The sequence below is a fragment of the Mustela nivalis genome (genome assembly GCF_964662115.1).
Source record: "Mustela nivalis genome assembly, chromosome: 10".
NCBI lineage: Eukaryota > Metazoa > Chordata > Mammalia > Carnivora > Mustelidae > Mustela > Mustela nivalis.
In genome coordinates, this window is record NC_139029.1 from 83,271,548 (window position 1) to 83,290,451 (window position 18,904).

Consider the following 18,904-nt stretch of genomic DNA (forward strand, 5'->3'; position numbering starts at 1 on the left):
TGTAACTCAACCTCTTTGTCAGGAAGAAGTATGTTGGGGGATGGTATGTATAACATGGGGGAAAATCTGGAAGACTATATGCCAGAATGCTAATGGGCTTTGCTTTTTGATGGTAAATATGTTGGTGGTTTTAATATTTTTTACACTCTTATCTGCATTTTGTCATTACATAACAAGTATCATAGGGAAAAAATAAATATATATATTTATATATTATTTTATATATAAAATAAATATATATTTTTCCCCTATGATACTTGTGTGTTTGTGTATATATATATATTTTTTTTTTAAATTTTTTTTTTCCCCTTTAGAAAATACATGGTTTCCTTCTCCAGAGGTTGAGAGGAGCTGGGACTTAATAAGTAATGTTTTCTTTTTCTTTGAGAGCTAGGGTATTTAAGTAAACTCCTTAAGAGAAGGAGCTTCAGGGGTGCCTGGGTGGCTCAGTGGGTTAAGCCTCTGCCTTCGGCTCAGCGGGGAGTCTGCTTCCCGCTCTCTCTCTGCCTGCCTCTCTGCCTACTTATGATCTCTCCCTGTCAAATAAATCTTAAAAAAAAAAGAGAGAAGGAGCTAAAGTAGAAAATATATTAAATCTGGCTATTTAGGGGTGTGGCTCTCTGTTGCAGTGTTTTCATTGTTTTCTACATTGGAAATGTATTATATTTAAAAGATTTTACCTTTCAGATGCATAATGAAGTGGGAGAGAAAATACTTGTAACTTGTAACATAACCATAATGTAAAACATACTATTTTTTTTGTTTAATTCTATATCTTGTTAAATTAGTATTTATTTTTTCCAAGTAATATGTGATCACACTTTTAGAAGTGTCAAAAATTACTGAATTCTAATAAAAAATATCCATCCCCTATCCCACCTTTCTATTCTCCTAGACCAACTCCCAAACCCACCCACAGAAGGGGGAACCTCTAAGCAAATGATACCGGCATTTTCACTACCATATTTCTGCACATCAGTGTCTTGCTTGTAATGCTATTTAAAACAGTTTATTGATTTTGGACATTTTTTGATTGCCTCCTGGTTGTGGTGGATGGGATTTTAGCTTCCCCCTCCCCTGAGATGTTACTCTCACTCCCCTGTGCTTCCCAGTACAGCTACATCATAATTTTGGGTTAAAACCAATAATATGTCATTATTACTGTGTAAGAATTGTTCACTCTTGAGGTTGGTAGTCTACTCTGTTTCCTTTGTTGAACCTCTCTTTGTTTTTCCCAGAGTTAATTACCTATTTTTGTGGTGTTTTATATTTATTTATTTTTCATTTACATACAGTTGACACAGTGTTATATGAGTTCAGATGTGAGTTAATTGCCTTTTTATTTGCAGAGTTTTCTGTGTATTTTTTTTCCTTGGGGAAAAAATAAGGCTACTCCCTCCTCCCCCTAGTTGTGCCAAGAAAATTTTAATTTTTTCAAAATCTTGACACAGCCAAAAAACTTTACCAAGTTCATTCTTTTCCCCAAGAGGCTTCTTCTTTCCAGCCTGGATTGGCTGCTCTCTAGCCCTACTCTACAGTTCCAAACTGAGCCCTTCTTTTTATACTCTGCAGTTAGAGTCCTAATTTTCCTGGATTTCCTCCTGTCTTCTTAACTTTTCCCTGACATACATCCTTTAATAGTTTTCTCAGAGAGATTGTGTGGGAGGTCAATTTTTGTGTATTTGTTCTACCTTTATGTCTATTGGGTTGAATTTGGGAATTTTAGGTTGAAGCTCACTTTTCCTTAGAATCTGAAGGTACTGGTGCCTGGGTGGCTCAGTCACTAAGCGTCTGCCTTGGTCTCCCATCATGATCTCAGGGTCCTGGGATCGAGCCCTGCATGGGGTAACCTGCTCAGCAGGAAGCCTGCTTCTCTCTCTTCCACTCCCCCTGCTTGTGTTCCCTCTCTCACTAGGTCTCTCTCAGTCTGATAAATATTAAATAAAATCTTAAAAAAAAAAAAAAGAATTTTGAAGGCATTTCAGAGTTAGGAATACAAAGATCCTCCTGGTTGGAAGGACAAAGGAGCTTTCCTGGCTTTCCCACAAAGGTGCCCATTGGACAATGAACCTGACCAATAAGGGTGAGGATCCTGTCAGGTCATTCAAGAACCCAGTTCCATATTCTAAAGACTCCTACTGTGTGCCGGTCCTTCCGTCAGTTACAAGTAACTGGTAATAACACCCATGTTAATGGCTGGGTGAAGCTAAGCCCACCTCCTCAGGTGTGCCATCCTGCTAGCAAGCCTAGCTTTCAGGCCTGCCTTATTTCTATTCCTGCCGACTTCTTTGGGTGTAATGGATTTCTCCCCACTGGGGTGGTAAGGTCTGAGATAGTATAACCAATTCCTGAAGACTTTGTAGATGGGCAACTTATGACTTTAAGACAATCTTGTCTGACTTTAAGCTTCCATGAGCCTGTGACAGTTGAACAGGTGTTCTTTGCCAGCATGACCCTTCCTGTGACCTTGGTCTGCTTCACTCCATACTCATTCTTCAGTACTCAATTAAAGGATTTCCTCCTCTAGGAAGCTTTCTTCTTCATTATTTCTTCTTTCGTTCCAGGTGTGTGCTTTGTATGTCTGTTTTGCTTTTTCAAGCTCCAACTTAAAGTAGTAAGGTGTGGTCTTTTTACCCAGGACATGCCTAGAGACCCCAGATGTAGCCATGCAACCCAACCTATGTGGCGGGGAGCAAAGAAGTGTTTTGAGTCAGGAATGGCTATCAGAAATGACTAGAATATGACAGGGAAGTATATTTCTGTATATCTTTTATCAATTAAAAGTTTTAGCTTTAAAGACGGGAGAAGACTTTTATGGCTGCAAGGAATTAGCAAATTCAAGGCATGTGAATTATTCAGGAGAGAAAGTGGGCAAAATAAAATCTTTACTGGTGCAGTGTTAGTGTACTGTTGTATTTGGGGTCAAGAAGTCTGATTTTAAAATCATAGCTGTTATGAAGAGCTTTAGGGAGCTTGGGCAATATTCTTCTATGAGCACCTCCTTTTTTTCATCTTTATGGGCAACAGTGTCCTCCCTGCCCTGAGTTGTAAGAATGAAATGTGAGCTAGCATGTGAAGAGACCTTGTATGGTACTTCTATTTTTCAACCTATAAGACTTATTTCAGCAGGAAACACTTTCCCAATCTAGTAAGCTTTAACTCCTTCTGGAAAGGTCTTGGGTGCTTTTACTGGTGTTAATCGAGCCTAGTAAGTTGTTGTCTAGATATCCTAAATTGTTTTATCTTCCATTTTTGTAAATAAGTTATAACATTTGCAGTGACTGATCCTAGTTGTCTCTGGAAACATATTTGTAATGTATCTATTGAGTCAGCCTGTATGTGAGCTATATTCCAAAGCATGATTTTGTTTCCATGAGAGTCTCTTTGGCTGTGGTCCGTTGTAAGAAAGAGCTCCTTTTAAATTCTACCACATTCATACCCAAGCTTTGATTTGAAGTTTAACCAGTATATTTAATTGATGAATAGTTGAACATTCTTTAGTATGTGTGTGTATATGTGTGTGTGTGTGCGCGCACACAGACATAATGCTGAATTCATAGTGTGTTAAAACTATTTAAGATAATCTATATGAAATACATGGTTTATAGTCTATTAAGAAATCTATGTAAAGCAAAATTTTTCATAATAACTTTTCTATGGAACATGCATTTTTTTTCCAGAGTAATTTAGAAGAGGATGAGGATGTGGAAATGAAAAACAGTATAACCCAGGGAGACAAACTACGTGCCTTAAAAAGTCAGAGGCAGCCACGCTCCTCACCATCCTGTGCATTTAGGTAGGATCCATTTTAAACTTTTAAGTTTGTATTGTGCCTCCATTTGTGGATAGAGCATTTACTCTTCTCTTTTGAATATCATTCTGCAAGAGCCATGTTTACCTCTTGTTTTCTGGTTTATTACTGTTTTGGGTAGTTTATTATCCGGTCACTGTTGGGAGCAGCTAAGCTTTAGAAGCTTACAGACAGCAGCTCCTGCAAACTCTCAGCCTCTGGAATCCCACCTTAAACTGCGGTGCCCTCGGGTGTCCCTGGGACTGTGCTCAAAATTCCGTTTGGAATTCTACTCTTCCCCCATGAGTGGGTGTCCTGTCTTACAGGTGTGCTGAGACTTTCGTTTTAAATCTAGAGAGGGCAGAAAAGTACTAAATGCCAAGCTTTGGTATGTCCTTGCTCCTTAGCTTAGTGTTCTGTATCTGAGAATTGAATAACCAGTTCTTACCTGTGTCTGTAAAGTTATAACCATCCTGAGTTTGAAGTCTAAAATTACGAATCAGAACCGATTGATGGAACCTGACTTGGGATCACACTATCTGGAACGTGCTCCTGGTTCAGATCAGTTAAAAAAGAAAGTCTTCAGGATCAATGTAGGTGCAGAAATCTGTGAATATCTTTTAGGTTCCTTACTGTAACATACGGGGTGGTGACAAGTTCACAAATGATTATAATGGGAAATGGCTACTTTTTAAGTGAGACACAGGCACAGCAAGAGGGGTGTTTTGCCAGCATGATAACGTGTCAAACAGCTTCACAGAGAGTTTAGTTTTCATGTGTTATCTGGGAGGATTAGAACCCAAGTCGAATTAGGTCTGAACTTTGAGTACTGGTTCCCTGACCTGAGGAAAGAAGGTTTATGCGGCCCAAATTCAAGGTGACCGTTTTCTATAGCAACAGGAGAAGATGGGATAGCAAGACTGATGCTTAGTAGTAACCGCCAGCTGCCACAGAAAACTAAAGAGACTTATCATTCACTGAGCAGCTACTATGGTCAGGAGCCTTGGTAGGTGCTTAGTTTCAATATGAGGATTAACTGAGTTAATACAAAAGGTACGTATCATCACCCACATTTGGATTGGTTGCTTGAGCTTAGAGAGGTTCGATCCCTCCCCTGTGGGACGGAGTTGGAATGGAACTGCTAGTCATACCCAGTACTGTGCAGTGTGTGCTCTGCTTGCTGTGGGAACCATCGACGTCTGTGGAAGGTTCTTCAAGACCACTAATCTCTTTATTTGCCCTGTTTTCCTTTGAAACTCTTAAGAAATGGCTTTATATTGCTTAATTAATTTCAAACAGATGTAGATTTTATTCTGAAGAAATCATAAGGGGCAGGGAGGGATAAATTGGCATATAACTTGACACATAAGTAGGCAAAAGAAGTAAGAGAATCTCCACTACCCAAATTTTAGAAGGTGATTCCAGTATGATTTTTCTAATTCTCTGAAATTTTTTTGGAATTGAGTTTTTCCTAACAGCATCATGGTTGAACTTTTTTTCATCATCATTGAACTTTTTTTTTTTTTTTAACTACCTTCTGATTTAAAGCAATTTGCTGTAAATTAAATTCAAGATGAATCAAAATGACTGAAATGGGTTTCCTGCTGGTTCTGGGATTTGTTTTAGAAACGGGATGAGTACTGATATCCATTTGGGAGGTTTCCCCCTTTTACAAATTTAGTATTTTTACTGGTCTGACTCCACATGCTCTGCCTTTTGGTCTTTGATTCAATGTGTGAACCCAGTGATGCATGAGCATTTGTCTTTGATTTCCGTAGGTTGGAGGATATGAAAGGGCACCCAAGAGCAGTGTCCCAGCCTATCAGGTACTGTTACTGAGGTGAATTTCTAGTATCTTGTAAATAAGTACTCACCTTTAGATACATTTCCCACCCCCAAAACTGGTGAAAATAAATTGTGTACAGCTTTTCACTTTTTAAGTCCCTTCCTTTCTGTTCTGGATTTTTATGCTACACCTTATTTTTAATGCTCACCGAGAAGGGGATTTTGGTTTTCCTGAGGTATCCGTAGGTGTGGCCACTGGTAGTGACATCAGTGCAGTCTGTGCTTCCGGCACGTTCTGGGGTCTCTAAGAAACTACGCTTGCGTGGCAAAGTGCCTTTCAATCCAGTGACCAAGTTTGCCTTGAGATTTTAACACTTCTGTTAGCCCTCTTCCCCCCTCATTTTACATGTGTTTGTTCTTTATTTTCTAGTCTTATTTCCTTCCCCGTCCTCCATCTGAAGGGGAAACATTAGTGTTTGTCTCTGGAAAAAATGCCCCCCAAACAGTCCTGGGGTGGTTTCAAGGCACCAGTGGTACCAGAGTGCTGTACATGCCTTGATGAGGGCTTGGACATGTTTGCCAAGACTGTTGATAAGATAGGGGTGGAAAGCTGATTCACCTCTCACCTCTGACTCTTATGCAGCCCAAGATTTTAGGGTGGTTTTGTGTGGGCATTTCTGAGAGGGCTCAGACTTCTCCAGAAACTTGAGCTGTTTCCTTGTACCACTTTTCCCTTTCATGTTTTAGAGACAAAACATGTACTTAAAATGTTGTTTGGGGGAGAGGATGATGAAGGAAAGAGTCTACAAGTAAGTAAGCTTTTCTAGAACAGATAGGAAAGCAAGGTCCAGGTGCGTTTAAACAGGTTTGGTATTAAAACCGTGACTGGACCCTGGCTGTCCAGGTTTGAGTCTCTTTTCCCTCAAACATTAATGAACATCCTCTCTGAGTCTGGCACTGGACTGAGACTGGCACTGGGAATAGAAATGAGAGACAGTCCTTTGCCCTCAGTGGAGCTGATAGCAAAGAAAAGAAATACCAATGAAATATGGCATGAGGGCTATGATTTACCTTGAGAATATATGATGAAACAGGATGCTTACCCTGCCTGGGAATTCAGTGCTTGCTCTACAGGGTACCAGCTGTTTTGACCAGCAAAGTATAAGCAATGGAACGAGGCAGATGGAGATGGAGATGGAGGGGGAGTAAGGGAAGGAGGAGATGCTCTGGCAGCAAAAACAGCATATGCAGGCTGGACACAGGTGTGAGTGCTGTCCATTCAGCGAACTCAGAACAGTTTGTGTCACTGGAGGAGAGATGTCTAGTGGGAAAGCGTGGAAAGAAGGGACCTGTTCATAAAGGCTAAGGCCAGATAGGAGGATTTCATAAGTACAGCCAAGGAGCTCAGGCTTTCTGGGCACCGAGGAAAGATTAAATGGTTTAAACAGCAGAGCGACATAATTAAATATTTTAGATTCTACCGGAGGCTCTTCAGAATTTGAATTTTAAGGAAGAAGATTACAAGATGTTGCTAGTAGCCACGAGAAAGAGTAGTGATGGCCTCAGCTAGGGCAGCTGCAGAGCGGAAAGAAGAAGACAGATTTAAAATATAAAGGAGTAGAATCTAAGGACGTGCAAAGAATGAACACCACCATCAAAGAAGGGATGACCAACAGGGCAAGATCCTGGTGATGGACAGGACTTTGGACCCTGGATTGGAATCCCAGCTCTGTCCCTTGCTCACTGAGTGACTTTGGATGAGGAGCTTTTCCTTTGTGGCTCTGTTTGCTTACTTGCAGAGTGAGGATTGCTGTCTCAACTACCTCACAGGGCTGTTGTGAGGATGAGCCGATTACCATCTATAAGGTTCTCAGAAGAGAGCCTGACGTAGAGCAAGTGCTCCGTCAGCCTTGACTGCTGCTCCTGTCACTGTTATCGTGACCTGCTGCCATCTCTTTAATGTTACTAGTTTACCCTGTCTTAGGTGATTGTAAGTGCTGTACATGCCTTGATGAGGGCTTGGACATGTTTGCCAAGACTGTTGATAAGATAGGGGTGGAAAGCTGATTCACCTCTCACCTCTGACTCTTATGCAGCCTATCAGGTACTGTTACTGAGGTGAATTTCTAGTATCTTGTAAATAAGTACTAGAAATGTTACTAGTTTACCCTGTCTTAGGTGATTGTAAGTGCTGTACATGCCTTGATGAGGGCTTGGACATGTTTGCCAAGACTGTTGATAAGATAGGGGTGGAAAGCTGACACAGCTTTTGTGTGACATTTTGCCCTTTTTTTTCTCCACAAAGATTGACTTCGTCCCCACAAGGATCTGCAACTACTTTGAAGACCTCGAAAGTGGCTTTGTCCCCTTCAGCGACAGCCAAGAGGATAAACAGAGGTTCTTTGTCCTCGGGTGCCAGTATAAGAAGGTAATTTTTCTCTGCTTCTCAGATTCTGGCGGGAAGTAGAGGGAGGCCATAGCACACAACGGGTTTGGCTAAAGTTTGTCAGAGGAGGGGATCATGGAGAAGAGGAGGAATCACAGACGGCTCTGTGACCCTCCGGGGCTTCTGTTCTGTCTCACATGGCGGGACAAGGCTGTGGAGGGAGAACCATGTGGCTTCCCTTTCTGTAGTGAAGCTCCAGCTTGCCTAACACGATCAGGAGATTGGAGTTCCGTGGCACAGACTAATGCTATGTGGTATTGTCATTTCTCCTGCCATGGGCAGAGACATTAGAATGAGTACGTGTAAGTTAAATCTTACACTGAAGTCTACGTTTTGCTCTCCTGTTATATGGCCCTCTTCATTTACTCTCTACCTCAGGACGCATAGAACCCCCAGATGTTCTATCTCAACATATCCAGGCGGAGTGGTTACGCCAGCTTCTTGGGTCTTAATTAACTGCTTAGACAGGAAGTTAACCTGTGTAACTCAAGGCCCCATACGATACCATCACCAAGAGCCCTGAGGAAGCCATTTTGTCACCATGTGCATTGATCAGAACTGTCTGCATCCCATTCCCCTCATGTCCTAATTATGTGTTTTAGAAACATGAACTCCACATGAGTCTACATCGCTGTCTATGTCCCCCCTCCCCAACCTGTGTTTTCCATTCAGCTTTTCCATAAACTCCCGGCTAGCCAGTTCTCTAGGCAACTTGAATGCCGCAACACAGGAGCCAGAGAACAAAAAGGCCTCCTCGTCCTCTAAGGCGGGTTTCGTAGCCAGTCCACTCACCAACCTCTTGAACGGCAGCTCCCAGCCGCCTGCCAGAAATTACCCTGAGCTCAACAACAACCAGTACAGCAGAAGCAACAACAGCAGCGGGAGCACCCTGAGCAGCCAGCCGAGCCCCCACAGCGTCAAGACGGAGGAGCACCCCACCCTCCTCCGGCCCTCCTACACCGGCCTCTCTTCTTCCTCCGCGAGATTCCTGAGCCGTTCGATCCCCGTAAGTTCGCAGACACCACCTCTCGGTCCTCAGAACCCTGAGCGCAACTTTTGTGCCTTGCCTTCCCAGCCAAGGCTGCCACCCAAGAAATTTAACAGCGCCAAGGAAGCCTTCTGAGCGATGCCTCCCCTCTGTGCTGTGAAACTGTCTATGCACGTCCATTCTGCTGGCTCCTCTTCAAGTAAATGCCAAGTTTCAACTGGGGGTTTCTTCCTTCCTTTCTTTTGGTCCTCCTCCTCCCACTCCTTTTTAGGTGATCTCTCTTCCAAGGGAAACAGCTTTCATTCCCTTCGTCGTGGACACTGTTGACTCAGGTTACTTTTCGGTGAAGTTTGCGATTCACTCAGGGTCGCTGGTGCCAAGCCAGGAGCTGATTCGTTCGATAGAAGGTCTTGGCTTTGGTTGTGGTGGTGGTAGGAATCATCGCTTTTCCCCATCATGTTAATGAATGAATTTCGGAGTATTTAAATGTGGAAGGTGCTGAGTGAATAGGACCTTTCTCAGAACTAACCATTAGGTCCCTGAATAAGTCACCTCCTGCAGGGGACTGACCCTGCAGAATTAACAAAATGGCAAACGGAAGGTGTTGATAAGGAAGGATCACAAGTCGGTATCTGGGATGTAGGGGAGGGGAAGGCAGAGTATCAGGAAGATGTTTAGAATTAGCCATCACTCTTCCAGAGACAGGATGAAAGATCGCCAAACACATTCTCCCCATGAGCTCAGGATATAGGTTACCAAGCCCCCCCCCCCTTTTAACCAGAAATCCCTGTTTGGGTCAAATCTGTTGCTTCACCCCATGCTGTGAATCACTTCAGTCACATATTTTGATTGCCTCAAAGGGAATGGAGATCTATGAGAATGTGAGCTTTGAGTTGAGAGAATAAGGACAGAATGGGAAAGAGAAATCAATCTCAGAGATCAAAGAAATGTGAATTGGAATGATTCCAGTCTGGGCGCAAGGCAGCTCCAGAGTCCTGAGAGGGCTGGGACCCAGACTCCTTCATGCCCGCTATTCTTCAAACATGTCCTCAGCCATTGTCCAGGGAGAGGCTGATTTCTGCAAGGGAGCAGGGGGAAGGCAGTGTGCCTTTCTTGGGGAACAGAGCCCCATGGGAATAGTTAAACGAGACCCACTTTTCTTAGATGGTGGTTTAGGGACCACCTTTCCTAACACGAGGACGCAGTGCATGTGTGTGTTGGTTGGACACATTACAACTCACATCCCTACCTCAGCCTCTCTTCAGAGGTTTTTTTCCCCTCTTCTGTGCACACGCAGTCCTTCCTGGCATGTACAATTGACCCTTGAGCAACACAGGCTTGGACTGCAAGGGTTAACTTATTCACGGATTTCTTTCGATAAATATGGTACAGTATGTTTTCTCTTTCTTATGATTTTCCAAATAACATTTCCTTTTCTCTAGTTTACTTTATTGTAAGAATACAGTATATAATACATATATTAATTGTTAATGTTCTTGCTAAGGCTTGTCAACAGTAGGCTATTGCTAGTTAAGTTTTAGGGGAATCAAAAGTTTTGAGGATGCAGATTTCTTTTTTTTTTAAGATTTTATTTATTTTTCAGAGAGAGAGGGGGAGAGAGCGAGCACAGGCACACAGAATGGCAGGCAGAGGCAGAGGGAGAAGCAGGCTCCCTGCTGAGCAAGGAGCCCGATGTGGGACTCGATCCCAGGGCGCTGGGATCATGACCTGAGCCGAAGGCAGCTGCTTAACCAACTGAGCCACCCAGGCGTCCCGAGGGTGCAGATTTTTGACCGGGTTGGAGCCAGCACCCCAACCCATGCATTGTTCAAAGGTCAACTGTGTAATTTTCCCCATAAGATTTTATTTCCCATGATATTTTTCAACATTATTTTAGATTTCTGTGTAGATCAGGGCCCCAAGCAACTGCCAGCCCACTCTACCCCTTAATTTGCCTCTGATTCCACTCTATTATGGGTATAGGTATATCAGTAAAGTTTAATCTTAGTAATTCGGGGGTTCGATGGAAAATTATAGGTATTTCCCTTTTCACAACAAGGTTTACAAATCATGTGCTTCCCAGCTGGAGTTGAATTGTCAGCATTTTTGTATGCTGATTGTGGGTCAGCCTCATTTTTAGACCAGAGTACAGATCTGTTCATTTTCAGAAACAGTGTTACACATACAGATATGTAGGTAATTACATACATATCTTGCTGATTTCGTGGCTAAAGAGTTAGGGAAATCTACATTTGCAGCTGAATACTGAAAGCATCAGGAGCTTGACAACGAATAACATTCTACTTTTTCTTGGATCTCAGTTTTTCTCTTGGCTGTTTGAAGTATGGGGATACATCTCTGGGTGAATGTTCATCTCCCCACCTCCCATATTTGTATAATTTAGTTTTTGGTGTCATTCCATATTTTATTATTTGTCTTCACCTCTCCTCCTCCTCCCCATCCCTCTCCTGGCCTGAACAGAATGATTTTCCAATAAGTAAATTTAAAGTAATAGTCTGTGTGGGCAGCTGCTGCTGTTCCCCTCTTCTGCCTCTTAAATTTGTCATCTTATTGTAAAGAGAAGCATTTATAAATAGAATTGCCAGCATGACAACATTTTCCTCCTTCTTACCCTCCCGGGAAGTAAGAAGTAGCAGGTCTCTTAGAGCTGACTTTTTGCTCCTTTATCTTTGCCTAAAAAACCTCTGTGGGAGGGAAGGCTCCCAAGTCCTACCCTGCTAGCTTGCTGGTAGAAAGTCTAAATTCAGATGGAAATTCCCATGTTATGTGGAATAAAGCAGGAGGTGGTGAATTGTTTCCCTTTATCGGTCCAATACAGCTTTTCTCACTGTGGGTTTCTTGCCTAAAGAAGGTGGTCCTTCTCTCCAGGGCTTCCTAAGCTGTGGGGCATGTGGCCCCTGAAGAGCAAGGAATAAATCACTCAACAGAAATGTTTTCAAATCCTTGGGTAGGAAAGGAAGTCTGTATGGCAATATCCTCCCAGCACCTTTAAGAAAGACCCAGAAACTCCTAGGGGATGAGGGTGACGTGTGTTTAGAGGGAGTCTAATATTTTAGAAGCTGCAATTAGCATCTCTTGAAAGCTGCAATTGCTCTCTCACTTTATGCGGCAGTTCAGCCCCCAGAAAAATGTAAAAATGATTTCCTTGTTCTGTCATTAAATGCTTTAACACAGAAAACAAGAGCAAATGTTAAGGAATTCTTCTGGTGGTGACAGAAAGCTGAGAAACCATCTGATTTTATTTTTATTTATTTGGCCTCTTCTGTGAGCCTCAAGGTTTGTACTGCCCAGGGCAATGCACAAGGTTTCATATTTATTAACCTACTCACTGTTAAAAAAAAAAAAATCAGTTTTCCCTCCCTGACATTCAGAGGAGTTTTCAAATGCTTAAGGAATGAGGGACGTGTGACTATGGTGTGGGTGGGGTGGAAGTATTTTATTAAATTAAAATTACTTGCAGTATCTGTCTTGAATATTTGCTCTGTTTTATTTTTAAGAGACTTACTGCTGAATTGCTATTCATCTCCGCTGTCCTTACCTGACCCCTCGAGTCTGGGTTAGGTCATGATCCCTTCTCCATAAGCTCTTCTATACCCTACCTTGGTCTAAATCAATACTCTCCTCGCTCTGCATTTTAACCATCTGTTCATTTCTCTGTATCCCCCACTAAGACTGTAAGCTCTGTGCGGGCAGGGACTGTGCCTCTGTTTTCTATGCCATAGTTGTATGCTCTGTACCTAGCATACAGTAGGCACTCGTTAAGTATTTCTTGAATGAGTGGTTGGGTGTTTACATGAGTCAATGTGTTAAGAATTATTGCCTCCATTTTAAAGATTAAGAACTTAAGGGTTTGAGAGGTAAAATATTTCGTCCTAGGCCTGACTGTACCATGAATATGCAGAGGCATAATTTGCACCTAGGTCAGTTTGACTCCAAAAAGCACATTCTTTTTGATTACATTATGTCACACATATACTGTGGCAGGTGTTTAAAAGACAGGGTTAGCTAAAGGATATCTCATTGTTTCAGGAGAGGTTAAGTAAAGATGTGGAGAAAGGGTAACACTTTAGTTGGGTTTTGGAGGATGAATAGGAGCCTGCTGGAAATCTAGTGAGAAAATAGGAAGAGGAGAAATGGTCACTTCAGGCAACATTGCAATCTATAAGACCAGAACTGCAGCCTTGTACTATAGTTAGACTCTAAGCTTCTGAAGACAGGTAGATATGGGTTCAAATTTTCTCTCTTGCCATGTCTTATAGTGAATATTTTGGCAGGTTATTTAACCTTGCTGAGCCTCAGTAAAGTGAATAATGGGAATGAAAATAAACAGGGGCATATCTAGGTTTTGTGCACCCTGAAGTTTATACAATTTGGTGGGACCTATGTAAGACAAAGAAGACAAGTAATTTTTGTGAAATTTACACAACATAAGGCTGTGTGCTTGGAAAGGAGTTTGTGTGACAGTGGGGCCTTGAAGGGTATAGGGTAGTGATCACAAGATCTTTGTAATAGGGTGGTTGATTATTAGCTGAGGAGGTAAATCATATGCAGTAGTTTACCCAGTTGCTTACAAATGGTGCTCAATTCTTGCTAGTTATTATTGTTTTAAGAGCAGTGAGTGTTCCAATGTAAAAAGTCAGGGGAGATCACCTGTAGATGAGGCCGGAAAGTTAAGCTGAAGCCAAACCGGGAAGTAAAGCATGAGGTGTCGTAATCTTGTCAGCAGAGTGACTTGATCAGATCTGATCTGATGAAGACAATCCTGGCAGTTGTGTGCAGGACAGCTCTTGGTGGAAACCCTCAAGGCAGGGAGACTGGTTTGAGCCCTGTCTGCTATCCTCCGTCCCTGCTCAGCAGGTGTCCTTGGGTAAATGCTGTGCTTGGTCAATAATTATTGCATGTTTTATTTACTATACACAATAGTATTGATGCTATTAAATAATCGTATATGACCAACAGATCTACCATATTTTATAATTAATTTTTAAATGATGTATTTATCTTTGTAAATGAGAACTTAACTACCCAGAGGAAAATTGTGGTCCTTCGTAAACATCTTTTTTATAGATGTTTTTTCTAGATCTTTTTTTATACAGCGAGCTTTTTGAGGAGTTGTAAAATAATGTGCTTTGCTATAAAATATATATACATACAGATGTTTGTATATGTAGAGTCAGGTTGGTTATGAAGAACTTTCCATCACTTTGGTGTCGGAGTGGCCATTAAGCTTTGCTGTATGGAGTGGCCTTTTGGAATAAGCTTTTGTTGTATTGATGGGTAGGGTACATAAGTATAAATAAGCTGTTCTGTGATAAGGTTCTTCTGAAAGCTGCTCTGGGCATCACCTATTAAAACTTTTTGTGATTTTACTACTGTTCCTCAGCAGTAGCTTCTACGAAGCTTTGCTACTCACTCGTACATACTGGTCTTCAGACGTTTCCAGAGACGTTCTCACGGCAATGTTGCAGGTGATGTCGATGAGGCCATTCACTGTCTCTCAGAATTTCCCCCACTTTCCTCTATTCTGCTGCTTTCTCATCTTTGTTGTTTTTGGGTTAGCCTCATGGCTGATCTTCCTAACTCAGTCTCTCCATTAATTCGTACTGTAAGTAGGGGCCCAGGCTCTTTGTGTCAAGGGCCCGATAGTGTTTTGGGCTTTGTGTCCCAACTCTTCAACTCGATACTTAAACAGATGGTGTGGTGGTGTCTCAGTGAAGTTTGATTCACAAAAATAGGGGGTGGGCTGGATTCGGCCCCTAATCTATAGTTCTCCAAGCCCACTTTAAAACACTGTCAGGTAAGAAAGAACTGATCTCATCGTTATACTCACCTGTTCAAAAGTGACCAGGAGGGGTGCCTGGATGGCTCCGTGGGTTAAAGCCTCTGCCTTCGGCTCAGGTCCTCTGCCTTCAGCTCAGGCCCCGAATCCTGAGCCCCAGCATCGGGCTCTCTGCTCAGCAGGGAGCCTGTTTCCTCCTCTCTCTGTCTGCCTGCCTCTCTGCCTACTTGTGATCTCTCTCTGTCAAATAAATAAATAAATAAATAAATCTTTTTTTTTTTTTTTTTTTTTTTTTAAAGTGACCAGGACTCCCAGTGCTGGAACAGTAATCCTGAATTACTTTGCTGAGCTTCCAGGCCTTTTTCCCTCAGGTCCCCTTCTCATATCTCTGTACCTTATTTACCTGCTTGTCCCTGAGTGGGTTCCCTTGGCCTCTTTCCCCTCTAGGTTCTCATTATTGCCCACCTCTTGGCCTTTGGAAAACCCTTTCTTTTTTTTTTTTTTTTTTTTTTTTTGCATTTCAATGACTTTATTGAAAGGTATATCCCTTAGTACCAAAACATAATGGTAGTTGGTTAGGCTACCTTTGGGAAAATTGAAGTTATCCACAAAACACAGTTCACAAAACTGTAAGATATATTGTGGTTCTTTGGTTTATTTTCTAGTGCACATTTACCCACAACATGATGTCAGAACTGGGTACAGCCATTATGGATGAACTCAGGCTACTTGCTGCACTGAGTAACTGTCTACAACACTTTTAATGCCGTAGATCTCCTTACAGTCACTGACTTAATAGAAAATCTTGAATACTACCTTAACAACTTCATAATTATGAAGATGCCTACTTACATTTTTTTTTTAAAGGTTTTACTTATTTATTTGACAGACAGAGAGAGATCATGAGGCCTACTTACATTTTTAAAGACTTTCTTTTGGCACAGGAGGGGCAATTAGTGAAAGTATATTCTTTTCCTTTAAAAAATTCTAAATTAGAAGCAATAGCAGTTTTTATAAAAACAGCCCTCATAACTTCACTTCAAAAACTTGCTGATTTAACACTCCAGAAACTTTTACTGGAAAACCCTTTCTTGAAACCAACACCCCCCCCCACGCCCTCTTCACCAGTTTCTCATTCTTAAAGAGATATGCTACCTTCTACCTACTCTCTGAAGCCTTCCTCTGCAAACCGGCCCCACCCGACGTTTTCCTTTTTAACTAACCTTTCTCTCGGTCCTGCCCGTGATGCATATTTAGGACTTCATCAGCAGGTGCTCTTTTTATAACATACCTGAGCCTCTGTGTCAGTTTACCTGTTGTCCAGATATATGAGGCTTGTCTCCAACTTTTAGACTTTCTTTGAGTGTCAGTATACAAAGTTTCATAAAGTTCTTCTATAGGGTATGGTTTCTAACATACTGCTAGACACGGGAAGGAATTAAAAACAGTTCCTTTGGTTTGCATTTGAAAGGACAATTGAAGTGAACTATTGTGTGCGTACTTATGTTTGACCCTAGCGTTCTCCTTATGCTGAAACTGTCATTAACGCCGTTCCCTGAGTGAGGGGGAGCAGCTGTGTTTGTACTCCGCCGGTTAATCTGCTCTCTGTGGATTGAGTTCCCCATCGCAAACTTACTTATTTTTTGGAAATCATAAGGCAACTTGAATTTTTGCCTCCAATATTACTTTTGTCCCTTTACATTTATTTGTTGGTTATCGCGCTTCTTTTTTATTGACGTGGACACATGGGCACACAGGGTTACATTACTTTCAGGTGTGCAACAGTGATTCGACATCTCTCTGCATTCTGCCATGCTCACCACGAGTGTAGCTCCCATCTGTCATCATACGATGCTATGATAATGCCATCAATTATACTCCTATGCTGTACTTTTCATCCCTGTGACTTACTCGTTCTATAACTGGAAGCCTGCATCTCCCACTCCCCTTCTCCCATTTTGTCTGTCCCTCACCTACGTCTACTCTGGTAGGGAGTAGTTTGTTCTCTGTCTCAGATTTCACCAGGGCCAGACCAGCGCTGGTAGCCTGTGAGTAGGTTAAGTTCTTCTGTGTTCTGGCATGAGTCAGAAAATATATATAAATATAAATATAAATATACATATACATATACATATACATATAAATATAAATATAAATATATATATATTTACTTATATAAGGAATTAGTGATCCTTAGAGTAGGACTTGGAATAAGATCAAAATACTAGATCCAGCCCAGTAAAACGCCCAGTTTGGAGGAAATCTGAGTGATTGGCATGTGCATGAGAGCTTGCTTCATTTTTACTTTGGACTAATGTTTGTGTGACGGTGAGGAGCTACTTATTGATTGTTTGAACATTCGTTCCCAATAAAATTCTTCTACTTTCCAATGGGATGTTAATAGCTTTTCTGGATTTAACCTTCATGTCTTTCCTCTCTGCCTGTTCCCCACTCTACAAACTGTCATCCAGTTGTGATTTTAATTTTTTAATTTTTTTTTTTGAAGTTTTTTTATTTATTGGACAGAGAGAGATCACAAGTAGGGAGAGAGGCAGGCAAGTTGGGGGAGGGAGGGGAAGCAGGCTCCCTGCTGAGGACCCTGAGATCATGACCTGAGCCGAAGGCAGAGGCTTTAACCCACTGAGCCACCCAGGCGCCCCCCCAGTTGTGATTTTAAATATGATCTTGAATCACAAATCTTAAAGATTAAATATTACATTTAATACTAAGGATCAGTACCAGCTTTCTAAGCTGTATAAACATTTAAGTTGCTGTGTTTTTCCCCTCTTCTCTGTGTTGTGGCATTACCTTAAATGTGATGGAATTTTCAGCTAAAGGATGTTACTAATACCGAGAACATGAGCTCCATCTTTGAACTGCATCTTTGTCCTTTATTTGGCATTGGTATTCTTTTGTTCCAAGGAGACTGAGATTGTTACTTGACAAAGCATCAAATTGTTTGAGGTCAGCATGGTTCAGATGGTGCCTTTAACTCTGCATATAAACTGTTAGGTACACACCGTGTTTGCAGATACAGCTAAGGATCTTTTCAGTTTCCAGGGTTAAACCGTGGTTTACATTAATTTGCTGTACAAAGCCGGTCAGCTGTGTTTGACTCTCCATTTGAGAGGACTCTTTCAAATACAGAACTTCAATCTCAAATACATCAGAATTAGTGCCTTCGTCGTTCAATTTAATTTGACACTTTTCTTAGGCGATACCAAAAACACTGCTAAGTCAATAGAAAAGAGTCATTCTAATCTTGCTTTAATTGTTCATTTGGCCAGGAGCAGAGAGATTTTTATATATGTATAAAGACTTGTCCAATTAAAAAAATTATCTACTATATATATGTCTACCATAAGTACAGTATTTTTTTTTAATGGAGGAACGTGAAAGACATATAAACCATTGCCTCCCACTAGATGGAAAGCGCCATGAGGGCATCTTCTGGTTTAACTGATCGTCTGCCCTCATTTTTCTGGGCCCTTCTATCTGGCTTTGTAGAACTGTCAGAATCTGCTTAAAATACCAGTTTCCTAATGTCCTTTGCTTAAAAAGCTTCTTTGGTTGAAGAACAAAACCAATTTTTCGGAGATTTGTCTCTTTCCCCCTGAAGTTCTACAGTTTCACCATAATATACCTAGATACAGACTCAGTATAGTTTCTGTTTTGGAGCCTCAGTGTCTGCTTTCAATCTCAGGGCGGCTGGCTTGTTCAGTAATGGAAAGTCCTGAGGCGTTTTCTTCTTGGACATTGTCTGCCTTTCCCCTACTTCTCCTTTTGTGACACCCCCTAGACTTATGTTCAGTCTGTCCTCAGCATTTCTTACCTTCTGCGTTACATTTTTAAATTCAGTTGCTCTGGTTGTGTTCTGATTGGATTCCTCCTGCTCTTTCCCAAACCATTAATTCTCCTTTAACTGTGTCCATTCTGGAAGGTATCCCCAACCTACTGACCTTTTGGTTTCAACGGCTCTGTCTTTTATTTCCAGCATTTCTATCCATTCTTTAGGACAGCCGTCTGTTTTTCTTTGGGCCTGCCTAATTTTATTTTGTAACTTCTCATCCTTTTTATGGGTATTCTTCATGTTTT

General features: G+C 41.6%; 1 protein-coding gene across 8 annotated transcripts in view; it reads left to right on the forward strand.

Annotated features, from left to right (window-relative positions):
• Nucleotides 1-18,904, forward strand: part of CDC14A (cell division cycle 14A) — a 179,631-nt gene that overhangs the window by 148,579 nt on the left and 12,148 nt on the right. The window contains exons 12-15 of one of the 8 annotated variants that reach the window (XM_082686498.1): nt 3,681-3,796; nt 5,569-5,616; nt 7,881-8,003; nt 8,694-9,597. In XM_082686498.1, the coding sequence (XP_082542624.1) occupies nt 3,681-3,796; nt 5,569-5,616; nt 7,881-8,003; nt 8,694-9,144 (738 nt within the window). In that variant the 3' untranslated portion in view covers nt 9,145-9,597. Of the gene's footprint in view, nt 1-3,680; nt 3,797-5,568; nt 5,617-7,880; nt 8,004-8,693; nt 9,637-18,904 lie in introns of those variants that run through there. The other 7 variants (XM_082686495.1, XM_082686497.1, XM_082686493.1 and 4 more) reach the window with 7 other exon arrangements.